General features: G+C 44.0%; 1 protein-coding gene across 3 annotated transcripts in view; it reads right to left on the minus strand.

Moving 5' to 3' along the window:
* rabggtb (Rab geranylgeranyltransferase subunit beta) overlaps positions 1–13,451 on the minus strand; it is an 86,160-nt gene that overhangs the window by 42,524 nt on the left and 30,185 nt on the right. Inside the window, exons 2-4 of one of the 3 annotated variants that reach the window (XM_063064806.1) lie at positions 12,040–12,147; positions 3,268–3,465; positions 431–536 (exon numbers count right to left, since the gene is read on the minus strand). In XM_063064806.1, the coding sequence (XP_062920876.1) occupies positions 431–536; positions 3,268–3,465; positions 12,040–12,147 (412 nt within the window). Of the gene's footprint in view, positions 1–430; positions 537–3,267; positions 3,466–12,035; positions 12,148–13,451 lie in introns of those variants that run through there. The other 2 variants (XM_063064808.1, XM_063064807.1) reach the window with 2 other exon arrangements.

Here is a 13,451-nt window from a genome sequence, read left to right on the forward strand (position 1 = left end):
TCCAGATTCCAAACTTCTCTTAGATAGGGCAAATGCAAGCAGGCATTTTCCACTGAGGTTGGGTAAGGCAAGAACAAGAGATCATGGATTAAGAGTGAAAGGTAAAATGCTTAAGGGGAACCTGAGAAGGGGTTTCTTCACTCGGAGGGTGATGAGATTGTGGAATAAGCTGCCAGCAGAAGTGCTGGATACAGGTTCAATGTCAATATTTAAGAGTTTGAAGAGGTACATGGATGGAAGGGGTATGGTGCAGTATGGTCCAGGTGCAAGTTGATGAGGCTACGCAGATTAATAACTCAGCAAGGACTAGATGGGCCAAAGGGCCCGCGTCTGTGCTGTAGAGCTCAGTGACTTTGAGGTTAAAACAGAACACTGACTGACTAGCAGCTGAATGGACATACCCAATGACAATGTCAGGAAATGTACTTACCCCATTTATCACCAGCAAAAGAACCATCATCTTGTTGCAGGCCTTGAACATATTCAACCACTTTATCAACATCAATAACATGTAGACTATCATAGAGGGAAAGGATCTGGGTAAAAAGCACATAATATCACACACTTACAGCATCACAAGAAAAAAAATCACAATGTAGAGGCCTTTCTACTGTCTATACCACTCCAGTATGAATACTCCAACTGATCCATCTCTCCAGAGAAATTTCTACTGGTCTATACCACTCTGCAGATGAGTAATCCAGCTGCTTTGTCTCCCCAGAGACCTTTCTACTGGTCTATATCACTCTAGGATGAATAATCCATCTGGTTTGTCTTCCCAAAGTCCTGCAAATCTTTTGCTTTCTCATATTTATCCATCTGTCCTTTGAACTCCCTGCACCACTTTCCCAGCAGTGCAGTCCAGCCACAACTACTTGCTGCGAGACAAGCAACGCACACAAAATGCTGTTCAGGCAGCAGGCATGGAATTTTTCTCACGGGTCACTTTAAGGTCTTTTACTCAAGCCTCCAGTTTCTGACCCTTCGGCTAAGGGGAACAAGTTCTCTCAATCCTCTATTGAGACTTTGAGATTTACATAACATGCACAACCCCTTAACTGACTACCAGCTTCCATCTCCTTCTCCATAAAAAGACTGTTATTGGCTGTCTTTCCAGTTCTGACTCCATTCTGATTCAGTGTCTAATTTGCAACTTTCGCCTCCACTCCGCAGATACTGCTTGACCTGCTGAGTTCTCTCATTCTGGTTTAGTCTCTCATCAGGAAACTGTCCCTGCTTCTCTGATTTTTCCTTGTAGCTATAGTCATCATCCCAAGAAATTTTACCATAAATCTCAGACCTCATAGAGCGATCGGCACTGGAAAGAGTGAGCAGCTTCAAGTTCCTGGAGGTCAACATGTCTGAAAATCTATCCTGAGTCCAACATATTGATGCAGCACACCACATACTTGTAAATTCCTACAGATGTACTATGGAGAACGCTCTGACTAGTTGCCTCACTGTCTGGTATGGAGACTCCAATGTGCAGGATCAAAATTGGCGACCGAGGATCGTAAACTCAGCCAGTTCCACCACAGGCACAACCCTCTCCAACATCGAGGACAACTTCAAAAGGCATTGCCTTAGGAAGATGGCATCCATCAATAAGGAAACTCACCAAATGGGACATGTCCTCTTCTTATTACTACCAATAAGAACAGAGGAGATTTACCAGGATGATGCCTGGTTTAGAGAGTATGGATTATGATCAGAGATTAAGGGAGCTAGGGCTTTACTCTTTGGAGAGAAGAAGGATGAGAGGAGACATGATAGAGGTGTACAAGATAATAAGAGGAATAGATAGAGTGGATAGCCAGCGCCTCTTCCCCAGGGCACCACTGCTCAATACAAGAGGACATGGCTTCAAGGTAAGGGGTGGGAAGTTCAAGGGGGATATTAAAGGAAGGTTTTTTACTCAGAGAGTGGTTGGTGCGTGGAATGCACTGCCTGAGTCAGTGGTGTAGGCAGATACACTAGTGAAATTTAAGAGACTACTAGACAGGTATATGGAGGAATTTAAGGTGGGGGGTTATATGGGACGCAGGGTTTGAGGGGCAGCACAACATCGTGGGCCGAAGGGCCTGTAATGTGCTGTACTATTCTATGTTCTATGTAATAAAGGAGACACAGGAGCGTGAAGCTGCATACTCAGTGCTTCTCCACCATATTTCTGAATGGTCCCTGACAGTACCTCGCTATCACTCTTTTACACTGTTTATTTTTTGTAACTTACAGCAAATTTTATACACAGTTGCCACAAACAACAAATTCATGATATATGCCACTGACGACCAACCTGATTCTGATCTTTTCAGGATTCACTTTAATGTCCTTCCTATAATACAGTGCATTAGGGTTAGGGTTAGGTACAGATGGCTGAGTGGAGATACCTCTCTACCAAATTAAGTGTAAGGCCTCCTTCCCTGCAGGTTATCCTTAGGCAAGGTGTAGTACTTGCTTAGCCCCCCCACGATCAGAGTCACGTGAAGCTATGGGAGCAGCCGGTGCATATCACAAGTCCTGGTTATGAAACCACAGATGCCAGATAGACAATCTCTGAAGAGTATTGATAACGGCTGGGGTCACCCCTCTTGTAGAGACACTGCCCAGAAGAAATCACAATCATGGTCAAACACAATGATAACCCAGGTTATATGATGATGTATCATCCATGCACGTAATAATGATGATAATATGTTGACCTGAATTGAACACAATGCTCCCACTGAGACAAGATTTCTTTTTCAAAAATAATGCACTCCTTTTGAAGGTGTCCTTGCTGCTGGGAAGGCTCGTGGTTATGATAGAGCTGGCCAAGTTTACAACTTTCTGCAGCTCTTTCTGATCCTGTGCAGTGGCCTCTCTGAACCAGACAGTGACGCAACCAGTTAGAATGCTCTCCACAGTACATGGCGAGCAATGGCAGGCTGAATGAATCACAGAGTCACAGAGGAACACAGCCTGGAAACAGGCCGTTCGCCCAAACTGATCCATGCTGGCCTCAGCATCCTCATTCCAGCTGCAATCATATTTAACAATCACAAAGAAAACCAAATTACTGCTGCTCTAAAGCAAATATGACTTGTTAAACAGCCAAACGACAGCTGACAGGAAAATAAATCTGAAACAGAACTACATTCGGGGAAATAAGTAAGCCAGGCACAAGCTCAATTCTAATCCTGATACACCATCAGACCACAACAAAGCATATCATTGCACAGTTTGGACACGATGATTTAACAGCTATTCTGCTGGGAGGAGACTTACCTGCACAGCACTGAGGGTATAGAGAAGGTGAGGATCGTGACCTATACTGGCTCCAACTCCACCACAGTCATGTTGACATGACTTAACGAACTGCAGAATTTCTTCTTTGTTCATTCTGTGCAGTTGGCCCATGAGGTCCATAACCGTCAGACCCCAGTAGATCCCACTCATTCGCAGGTACTCAGACATACAGTATTCCTAGCAACAACAGAGGAAATGTTCGTGGTTAACACACACAAAATGCTGGAGGAACTCAGCAGGTCAGGCAACATCTATGGAGGGGAATAAACAGTTGATGCTTTGGGCCGAGACTCTTCATCAGAACCTGAAAGGAAGGGGGAAGATGCTGGAATAAGAAGATGGGGAGGAGGGAAAGGAGGACAAAGCTAGAAGGTGACAGGTGAAGCCAGGTGGTCAGGGGAGAGGGTTGATAAAGTAAGAAGCTGGGAGGTGATAAGTGGAAAACGTAAAGAGCTGAAGAAGGAATCTGATTGGAGAGAAAAGATAGAAGAGATGGACTAGGGAAAAAAGGGGAGCTTGAGGGGCACCAGAGGAAGGTGATAGGCAGGTGAAGAGAAGAGGTAGGAGGTCAAAATGGGGAAATGAAGGAGGAAGGGGAAGAAAAAAAATCCGCAAGTTGGAGAAATCAATGTTTCTCAAAAGCGTTCATGGTCACTGACTTCCCAAGACAGAAACAGTAGAAAAAATGTGTCTCCGCACAGCAGTTAGCGTGACTGACTGAGCTCCAGTAACCCAGATTTGATCCTGATCTCCGATGCTGTCTGTGTGGAGTTTGTGGGCTCTCCCTGTGATCACACTAGTTTCCCCTGGGTGCTCTGGTTTCATCCCAAGTCCAGTGGTTAGTTGGCTGATGCAATGAGGCTCTCCATTGATTGGGGTTGATTGTGGATATTATGTTCTGGCTGTCTGAGTGATCTCCCAAACCAGGGCAGTACAATATGGAGAGCTATCTGTTCCCCATGTAGCAGGCTCCCCCTCTCCATGCAGTTGATGAATCCAAGGGAATGGCAGAGACCAATACAGTTTGGCTCCAGTTGTGTCACAGCCGTTGCAAGTCAGTGCTGTACTTATTGTACTCTTGCCTTAGAGACCCAGTTCCGGTATTTTCCTCAGAGTTTATTCTTGAAGCCTTCCCTGAGAGTGGGTATAGCTGAAAGGCAGTGGAAGTTTGAGATCAGAGTTTTCCTTCTCCTAGATGAGCTGCCAACCACGGTTCATAAGCCCTATTTGCCTGATGCGACTGGTTTTAAGGCCCCAATAACTCATCTTTGCCCCTTCTCCTGTTAGTAGAAATGATTCTGCCGGGCTTAGTTGCTAAGCCACACATGAAGGCCAGGAGCTGTGCTTGGTTGTCAGAGGCTATTTGAGGCACACACCGTTGGGAGCATTTAATAGGTTTAGCGTTAAAGACAAGATCACTAGACTTAATGATAATAATAATTTTCCTAAGTAGTAAAATTTGTAGAGTCTGGATCAGCTTGAATACTGCGACAGTTTGCAACCTTGATTTCTTCCTATCACAAAGGTCTAATTAAAAAGCCTTCCTGTTGTTTATTTTGCCACTTTTTGAGAAGTGCCAATGTTACCTTGGCTGAAAGGCCTGAATGGACACCACCTTAAGGATCAATCTGTTGTATCTACTTGTCACTCATTTCACAGTGACATTGATATATTACTGCCTTTTCATTTTTGATGATTGGTGCATGGTGTAAAGGCTGTACAAACAGAAATGTAGCTCTTAATCTGCACGGTTATAGAATCATGTAATGCACAGGAGTCCATTTGGCCTAACAAGCATGGCTTTAGGGTGAAAGGGGAAAACTTTAGGGGGAACTTTTTCACTCAGAGAGTGGTGGGAGTGTGGAACAAGCTACCATCTGATGTGGTAAATGCAGGCTCACTCTTAAGTTTTAAGAATAAATTGGATAGATACATGGATGGGAGAGGTCTTCAGGGTTATGGACTGGGTGCAGGCCAATGGGACTAGCGGAATAAAGTTTCGGCACAGACTAGAAGGGCCAAATGGCCTGTTTTCTGTGCTGTAGTGTTCTATGGTCCTATTCTTCAACCTTTTGAATCTTCCAACACTTATGTGAGGGTCTTGTTGATGGATTTTAGCTCCACCTTCAACACTACTGCTTCGGAGTTCCCCATAACAAGCTAACCCAGCTAACTATACCTTACAGTATCTGTCAGTGGATTACAAACTTCCTGACAGGAAGGAAACTGTGTGTAAGACAGGGCTCCTACTTGTCCAATGGATATAAGCATAGGCTCTCCACAGGGCTGTGTTCTTTCACCCCCTCCTATTCTCACTTTATACAAATAACTGTTTATTGTTGTTCAGTCATTGAGTTGAGTCTGACTCTTCATAACATCATGGACCATAGGGTCCATAGGGCTTTCCTAGCAAGATACAGAAGTAGATCGCCAGGCCTTTCTTCCGCGCAGCTACTGTTGCTGCCCAGGTTGAGACCCGACTGGGGTTGACCTCAGGACCATCTGCCTTGAAGTCCAGCGCCGATGCCACTACACAAGCTTACAAACAACTGTACCTCCACAAATAAATCCACTAAAATCCTAAAATTCACGGGTGACACGACTGTAGTTGGTTGACCTGCTATCAAAGAGAGGTAAACCATTTTGTAGCCTGGTGTGCTTGTAACAACTTGGAGCTTAATGCTATCAAGACAGTGGAAATGAGGATTGACAACCACAACCTGTCCTCTCTCAGAAATTAACAGTCAGGCTGTGTCTGTGGTTGAGTCATTCAAATTCCTGGGGACGACCATTACCAATACATTGAAGTTGAACAAGCACGGTCATCACCAGGAAGTCCCAGCAGAGATTGCTCTTCCTATGCCAGCTAAAGAAAACCTAACATTTCAGAGTGTATCCTGATGAATTTTCATTCAGCCATCACTGAAAATGTTGTTACCACCTTATCACTCTCTGGCTTTCCACCAAATCAAATCAGCAAAAAAATGGTGCTAGGGAGCACAACTTACTAACCCTAACCTGTACATCATTGGAATGTAGGAGGAAACCAGAGCACTCAGAGAAAACCCATGTAACCCTAGGTGACAAGAAAATTTGTCAAAAGTTGATAAATGAAATGCATAAAATATCAGAGTCTGTTGTGATAATTTCAAAGCATTGACTAAAGAATGATTATGTCAGAGACCTTTCGCCCCATCCCATCCTCCTTAACAGGACACAGACAGTCCCAGTTCCTGGCTCCTCTCCGCATGGCTGCATGAGTTACCATTAAACAAAATGCTTGATTTTAGTAAACAGCTGCATAAAACTTTGGTCAATATTTTGCACAGTCTTGGCCAAACTTTACAGGAAGGATGTGGAGACATTGGAGAAGGTGTACGGAAGGTTCACCAGGATGTTGCCTGGATTAGAAAACATGCACAATAAGGAGAGGTTGAACAATTTTGGATATTTTCCTCTGAACCGTCAATATAAGTTTATAACATTATGAGACTCAGAGATAGGATAATCAAGAGTCTTCCAGGGTGGAAATGTCAAATACTAGAGGGCATAGATTTAAGTTTAAAGATTTACAGGACAAATTTATTTCTGATGCAGTGGTAGGTGCCTGGAAAATGCCACAGGGTACCGTGCACAATTCTGATTTGATGGAGACAGGCGTGAGAAGGTACAGAGGAACATCTGGAAATTTCTGAAATGTCCGGTTCGCTGCCGCTGCTACTGTGCGATCGAGAATCTCCGGAGGGAAGGACCCAAAATCCCCGGCTTTGCCTGATGCTGGCGACCGAAGCTGAGGTCGAACCGTTCGGCAGAGATGGCACTCGGTACTCGGTGTCGGAGAGCTGATCGGAGCTCGAAGTTTTCGGACGACTCAGAGTCGGACTGTGGTCGGGCATGGCAGGGAGAGTTTTCTTCCTTCTCCCGTCTGCATGAGATGTGGGACTTTCGAGAGACTTTGAACTTTTTTACTGTGCCTGGCCTGTTCTTCATCAAGTTATGGTATTATTGCACTGTTGTAACTATATTATAATTATGTGGTTTTCGTTAGTTTTTCAGTCTTGGTCTGTCCTGTGTTTCTGTGATATCACACCTGAGAAATATTGTATCATTTCTTAATGCATGCATTACTAAATGACAATAAAAAAGGACTGCGTGTCCTCATAATCTAATCTAATCTAGTGGAAGTAGATATAACAATGTTTAAGGGGCATTTGGACAGGCACATGATCAGGCAAGGAACTGAAGGGTATGGACCACATACAGACAGATGGGTTTAGTTTAAGTGTACATCATGGTTAGCACAGATATGTTGGGCTGAAGGGCCTGCTCCTATGCTGCATTGTTCTATGTTCTATGTTCTATTCTCAAGGCGTGAATCCAAAACCCCTTTCTAAGATAAACGTCAAGTGGTGTTGGAGAGCTGTGTTCTGGAAAACTGCCATCATGTGGGAGAGGCACCCCCATCGCCTTACTCTAGATAAGATAGAAGGAGGAAAGTTGTTTCCATTGGTAGGGGACATTGCCTCAAGGTTCAGGGGAGAAGATTTAGGACAGAGCTGAGAAGAAACTGTTTTTCCCCAGAGAGTGGTGAATCTGTGGAATTCTCTGCCCAGGGAAGCAGTTGAGGCTTCTTCACTAAATATATTTAAGATACAGTTAGATAGATTTTTACATAGTAAGGGAATTAAGGGTTATGGGGAAAAGGCAGGTAGATGGAGCTGAGTTTATGGACAGATCAGCCATGATCTTATTGAATGGTGGGGCAGGCTCGATGGGCCGGATGGCTGACTCCTGCTCCTATTTCTTATGTTCACATCACTAGGGAGGGATTCCAACAGGTCACATTGGAAGAACAGCCTATATATCCGCTACCAAATAACATGCAGTGGAGTACGGCTGTATCCTAAACACCTACCCAATCATCACTCTATCTACAGCAGTAAGCTCCACTGCGACTCCTCCCAAATTCCTTCCCCACTCATCATTTCTATCTAAAGCAGTAAACCTCACTATTAGATTAGATTATGAGAACACTCAGTCTTCTTTTATTGTCATTTAGAAATGCATTAAGAAATGATACGTTTCTCCGGAGTGATATCACAGAAAACAGGACAAACCAAAGACTAACATTGACAGAACCATATAATTATAACATATAGTTACAGCAGTGCAAAACAATACCATAATTTGATAAAGAACAGACCACGGGCACGGTAAAAAGTCTCAAGTCCCGATCGACTCCTGAGTCCCAGATAGCAGGCGGCAAAAGGGAGAAACTCCCTGCCATAAACCTCCAAGGCACCGACAACTGCCGATGCCTTGGAAGCAGCCTGACCACAGCCAACACCGAGTCCATCCATCCGAAAACTTCGAGCCTCCGACCAGCCCCTCCGATACAGCCTCCCGAGTGCCATCAACCTCGCCCCGGGTGCCGAAGCAAGCAAAGCCGAGGATTCGGGGCCTTCTCCTCCAGAGATTCCAGTTACCACACAGTAGCAGCGGTAGCGAAGCGGGCATTTCAGAAGTTTCTCCAGATGTTCCTCCGTACTCTCACGTCTGTCTCCATCAAATCAGAATCGTGCCCGATCCCCTACTTGACAGATTACAGATATTATTCACCAGAGAGGCCGCGCGTGCTGTATCGCGCCGCCATCTTCTCCTCCTCCTCCTCCTCTGTGTCTGTTTCATAAACTCCTACCCCACTCATCATTCTATTTAGAGCAGGAAACTTCACTGTGACTGTTCCCCAAATTCCTGCCCCACTCATCATTCTACCTAGAGCAGTAAACTCCACTACGTTTGTTTCCCAATCTCCCACCCCACTCATTATTCTATCTAGAGCAGTAAACTCCACTGTGACTCTTTCCCAATCTCCTTCCCCACTCGTCATTTCTATTGTTACATACCTCGTGGCATCTTGTGACTGTCATATGACCATGATGTAATTGACTATCTTGTGAGCATGATGTAATTATCTTGTGATGGTGGGGTGATGTAATTTTCCCGCCAGTGTGAGGTCACGTGATGACATGTTCCCAACAAGTATATCAAGGGAAACTCCTGTTGTTACGCAGTTTTAATTCGTCAGTTACACCGTTATGCTGTGCACTCGTTTCATGACGCAGTTTCGTCTTAAGGTGGAGTTTTACTTTCTATTGTAAGGTAAAAACATTGTGCCGGCAGTTTCGCCAATCGCTGCCAGGTTTTGTTTGTTGCACCTTTGATTTACCTTTACAGTCTAGTATTGGAGAGTGAAGACCTTACCAAAGTATGGGAACCTGAAGGATTGAGTAAAGTTGATGTCATTTGGCGGCTTTATAAAGGATCGACCTTACTGAATCTTCGTTCAGGAACATGGCCTGCATCTGAGATAACCCCTGCAAGATCAGGAAGGTTTGTGCAGTGTTCACCCTCCAGGAAAAAGGTCAGTTCCTTTAAGCTGTTTTATTTCCTTCGTCGTGAATCCTTTGGACAAGGCACGTCTCAGCTGGGATCAGCAGTAACGTCACGTCTTCAAAGAAATCCGTTCTCAGGGAAGTCTCTCCTTACTGACTGTATAAATCACTTGGACTTTCGAATTTACCACTTTAAGCCTGTGTTTGAATTTACCACTTTAAGAACTATTCCACAGTTCGATTGTTTGTTAAATTCCCGTATAGCAGTTAACTTCCCGTTAAGTTCGTCATTTGTTTACTTTTCACTAGTGTTGAGCAGAGTTTAATAAATGTTTATGTTTGTTTATAAAACCTGACTCAATTATGTATTCATTGTTGCTGATGACGTAACACTATCTAGAGTAGTAAACTCCAATGTGACTGTTTCCCAAACTCCTACCCCACTCGCCATTTCTATCTACAGCAGTAAACTCCACTGCGCCTGTTTCCCAATCTCCTAACCCACTCGTCATTCTATCTAAATCAGTAAACTCCACCTTGAATATTTCCCGAACTCCTACCCAGTCATCATCCTATCTAAAACAATAAGGCTAACCTACTACTCCCTACACACTAACCTACTGCTAACCGGCACTGCTTAAAATGTAACCGCCCACACTTCAGCATTGTTGAATGTAAAGAATATGTCCATTTACACTTATGGCACATCAACCTTTCGGGAGCTAAGGTTGAATGCACTAATTTTCTGTTGTTTGTTCTGCAGTTATAGTCCTCAAATTTTACAATCATTTTGTGTCAGCATGCAGCATTTTTAATTGTCTTTAGCAGTCCAATAGAGTCTTAGAACATTACACCACAAAAACAGATCCTTCAGCACATCTCGTCTGTGCCAAACTATTAATCTGACTAGTCCCACTGACCTGCACCTGGGACCATAGCTTTCTATACCCCTTCCATTGACATACGTATCCAAACTTCAGATTCAAAGTACATTTATTCTCAAAGTATGTATGCAGTATACACCGAGATTTGTCTTCCCACAAAGAAACACCATAGAGCCCGCTCAAAGAAAACATCAACTTCCCGTCAACGTTGCCATCAAACCTGCATCCAGCACTTGCGCTAGCAACTCATTCCATACTCTCACCACCCTCTGAATGAAGTTCTTCTTCATGTTCCCCTTACACATTCACTCTTAACCCAAAATCTCTCATTGTAGTCCCACCCAAACTCAGTGGAAAAAGCCTGCCTACATTAACCCTACTTATATCCCTCATAATTTTGTATACCACTATCAAATCTCCCTTCATTCTCCTCTGCTACAGGGAATAAAGTCCTAACCAATTCAACCTTTCCTGATAACTCAGGTCCTCAAGCCCTGGCAACATCCTGGAAATCTGAATGTGTAATCCACATAACATTTATAACTTCTGCCTAAAGGTCAGGGGTTCATCTAATTGAGTGGAAGAGGATTAAAGGTGTAGAGAACAAATTCTTCTAGACAGTCTAGAATGGACTGGTGGGATGTGGAGCAGTTGGGGGAAGGGGAGAGTAGCAGAATGTTAGAACTCAGCTGTTCAAAGAGAACAACAATCATTTCCTCATACAAAGGTGAATGGCAATTTGGAGCCTTCGATCTGTTCAGGCTGGGAATTGCCTGAATAATTAAAAATAAGGTTGACAGGTTTTGTTAGGCACATTGTGGTACATAAAACCATGAGGGTTTCTGCCTCAGAGACTGGTGGAAGCAAAGTTGACGATGTTGGACAAATACTTTAATTGTCTCAGCTTCTAAGGCTCTGAATAAGCGCTGAAAAATGGGACTAATATGAATGGGTGCCCACTGGTCGGCATGGGAATGGTGGGCCTAATGACCTGCTTCCACAATGCATGGACCTGTGAAAGAGTCAGAGTACAAGCTGGGAGAGTCAAGACATCCACAACAGAATAACATGCGCAGACTGCTACCAGTAGAGTAGGACCAGAGGGCAGTGAAGGATGCCCATTTAGAACAGAGATTAGGAGAAATTTCCTTAGCCAGAGGTTGGCGAGTCTGCAGAATTCATTGCCAAAGATGGCTGAGGAGGTCAAGACATTGAGTACATTTAAAGTGGAGGTTAATAGGTTCTCGGTTAGTTTGCGTGTCAAAGGTTACAGGGAGAGGGCAGGAGAACTGGGTTGAGAGCGATAAAAAAAATCACCCATGATGGAAAAGCAGAGCAGACTTGATGGGCTGAATGGTCTAATTCTGTTCCTATGTCTTCTGGCCTTATAAGCCATGATCTAATGGATTGATGGAAACCGTTTGAGTAGCTCAACAGTTCGTCATTCTAAAAGACTCTATTTTTGTACCTACGTAATCATCCTTCTTTGATCCATATGAGGCGATGTAATCAGAATGTTTATCGAGTAACAGAAACGTGGGAGCATCGGGTTTGAGAATCACGTCTTTCACTGGCGTACCCTGCAGGAGAAAAAGTTAATCAGAAGTCTTTTAAAAAAAAACAAAATATGCACACAACATGCAATTCAGAGGGGTACTGACAGCACCCAATTACAGTTGTACCCTCACAACACACTGGAGGAACTTAGCAGGTCAGGCAGCATCCGTGGAAACGATCAGTCAACGTTGCCACAGATGCTGCCCGACATGCTGAGTTCCTCCAGCATGTTGTGAGTGTTGCTTTGACCCCAGCACCTGCAAAGTATTTTGTGTTTAAAGTTGTACCCTAACTCACATTGTAGAGACACCAATATTGGGCCGAGTGTTTGGTATAAAATGGTGGGGGGTTGTTGTGAGGGGGGGGTTTGGAATGGAAAGTTGTATACAAAACACACAAGCTAACTGGAGACATCAATAGTGAGTCGAGTGTCTGGCATTGAAAGGACTAGACAAGGTGGATGTGGAGAGGATGTTTCCTATGATGGGGGTATCCAGAACTGGAGGGCACAGCCTCATAATTGAGGGGGAACTCTTTAAAACAGAGGTAAGGAGGAATTGTTTTAGTCAAAGAGTAACGAATCTGTAAAATGCTCCACAACAGACTGCGGTGGAGGCCAAGCCTATGCATATACTTAAGGCAAAAGTTGATTGTTTCCTGATTGGTCAGGGTATCATAGGATATGGGGAGAAGGTAGAGGTATGGAGTTGAGTGGGATACAAGATCAACCATGATGGAATGCTGGAGCAGACTCGATGGGCTGAATGGCCTAATTCTGCTCCTATGTCTTATGGTCTTATAAAATGGTGGGAAGGGGGTGATGTGAGAAAGGTTTGGAATAGAAAGTTGTATACAAAACACACAAGGTAACTAGGGACATCAATATCGGGTCAAGTGTCTGGTATAAAATGGTGGGGTGGGAGTGTGAGGGGGGTTTGAAATGGAAAGTTGCACCCTAACACACAAGGTAATTGTAGACACCAATATTGGGTAAGTGTGGAGTCTGAAGGGGGATTTGGAATACAGTCAATGTTCAGCAACCCTTCACTAATTTGCTCCAACACACCAAACAAAGTAATGTCATCTGATGATACATATCTACAACCAAACAAAACAACGTTCCTCCAGACCACGGTGCATCGACACACACATAAAAAACAAAATGTTACCACAAATGTTGATATAATTCAAAATGGATTAGTGCATAGCACAGGTAAACAGTGAACAGCTCACTATAGCAAAGACAAGACCTCAGTGGTGGTAGGGTATTTATAAGTCTCACAGCTTGAGGGAAGGAGCTGTTAACCAGTCTGGCAGTGTATCACCT

The sequence above is a fragment of the Mobula hypostoma genome, chromosome 12 (assembly GCF_963921235.1).
Source record: "Mobula hypostoma chromosome 12, sMobHyp1.1, whole genome shotgun sequence".
In the NCBI taxonomy this organism is placed as follows: domain Eukaryota; kingdom Metazoa; phylum Chordata; class Chondrichthyes; order Myliobatiformes; family Myliobatidae; genus Mobula; species Mobula hypostoma.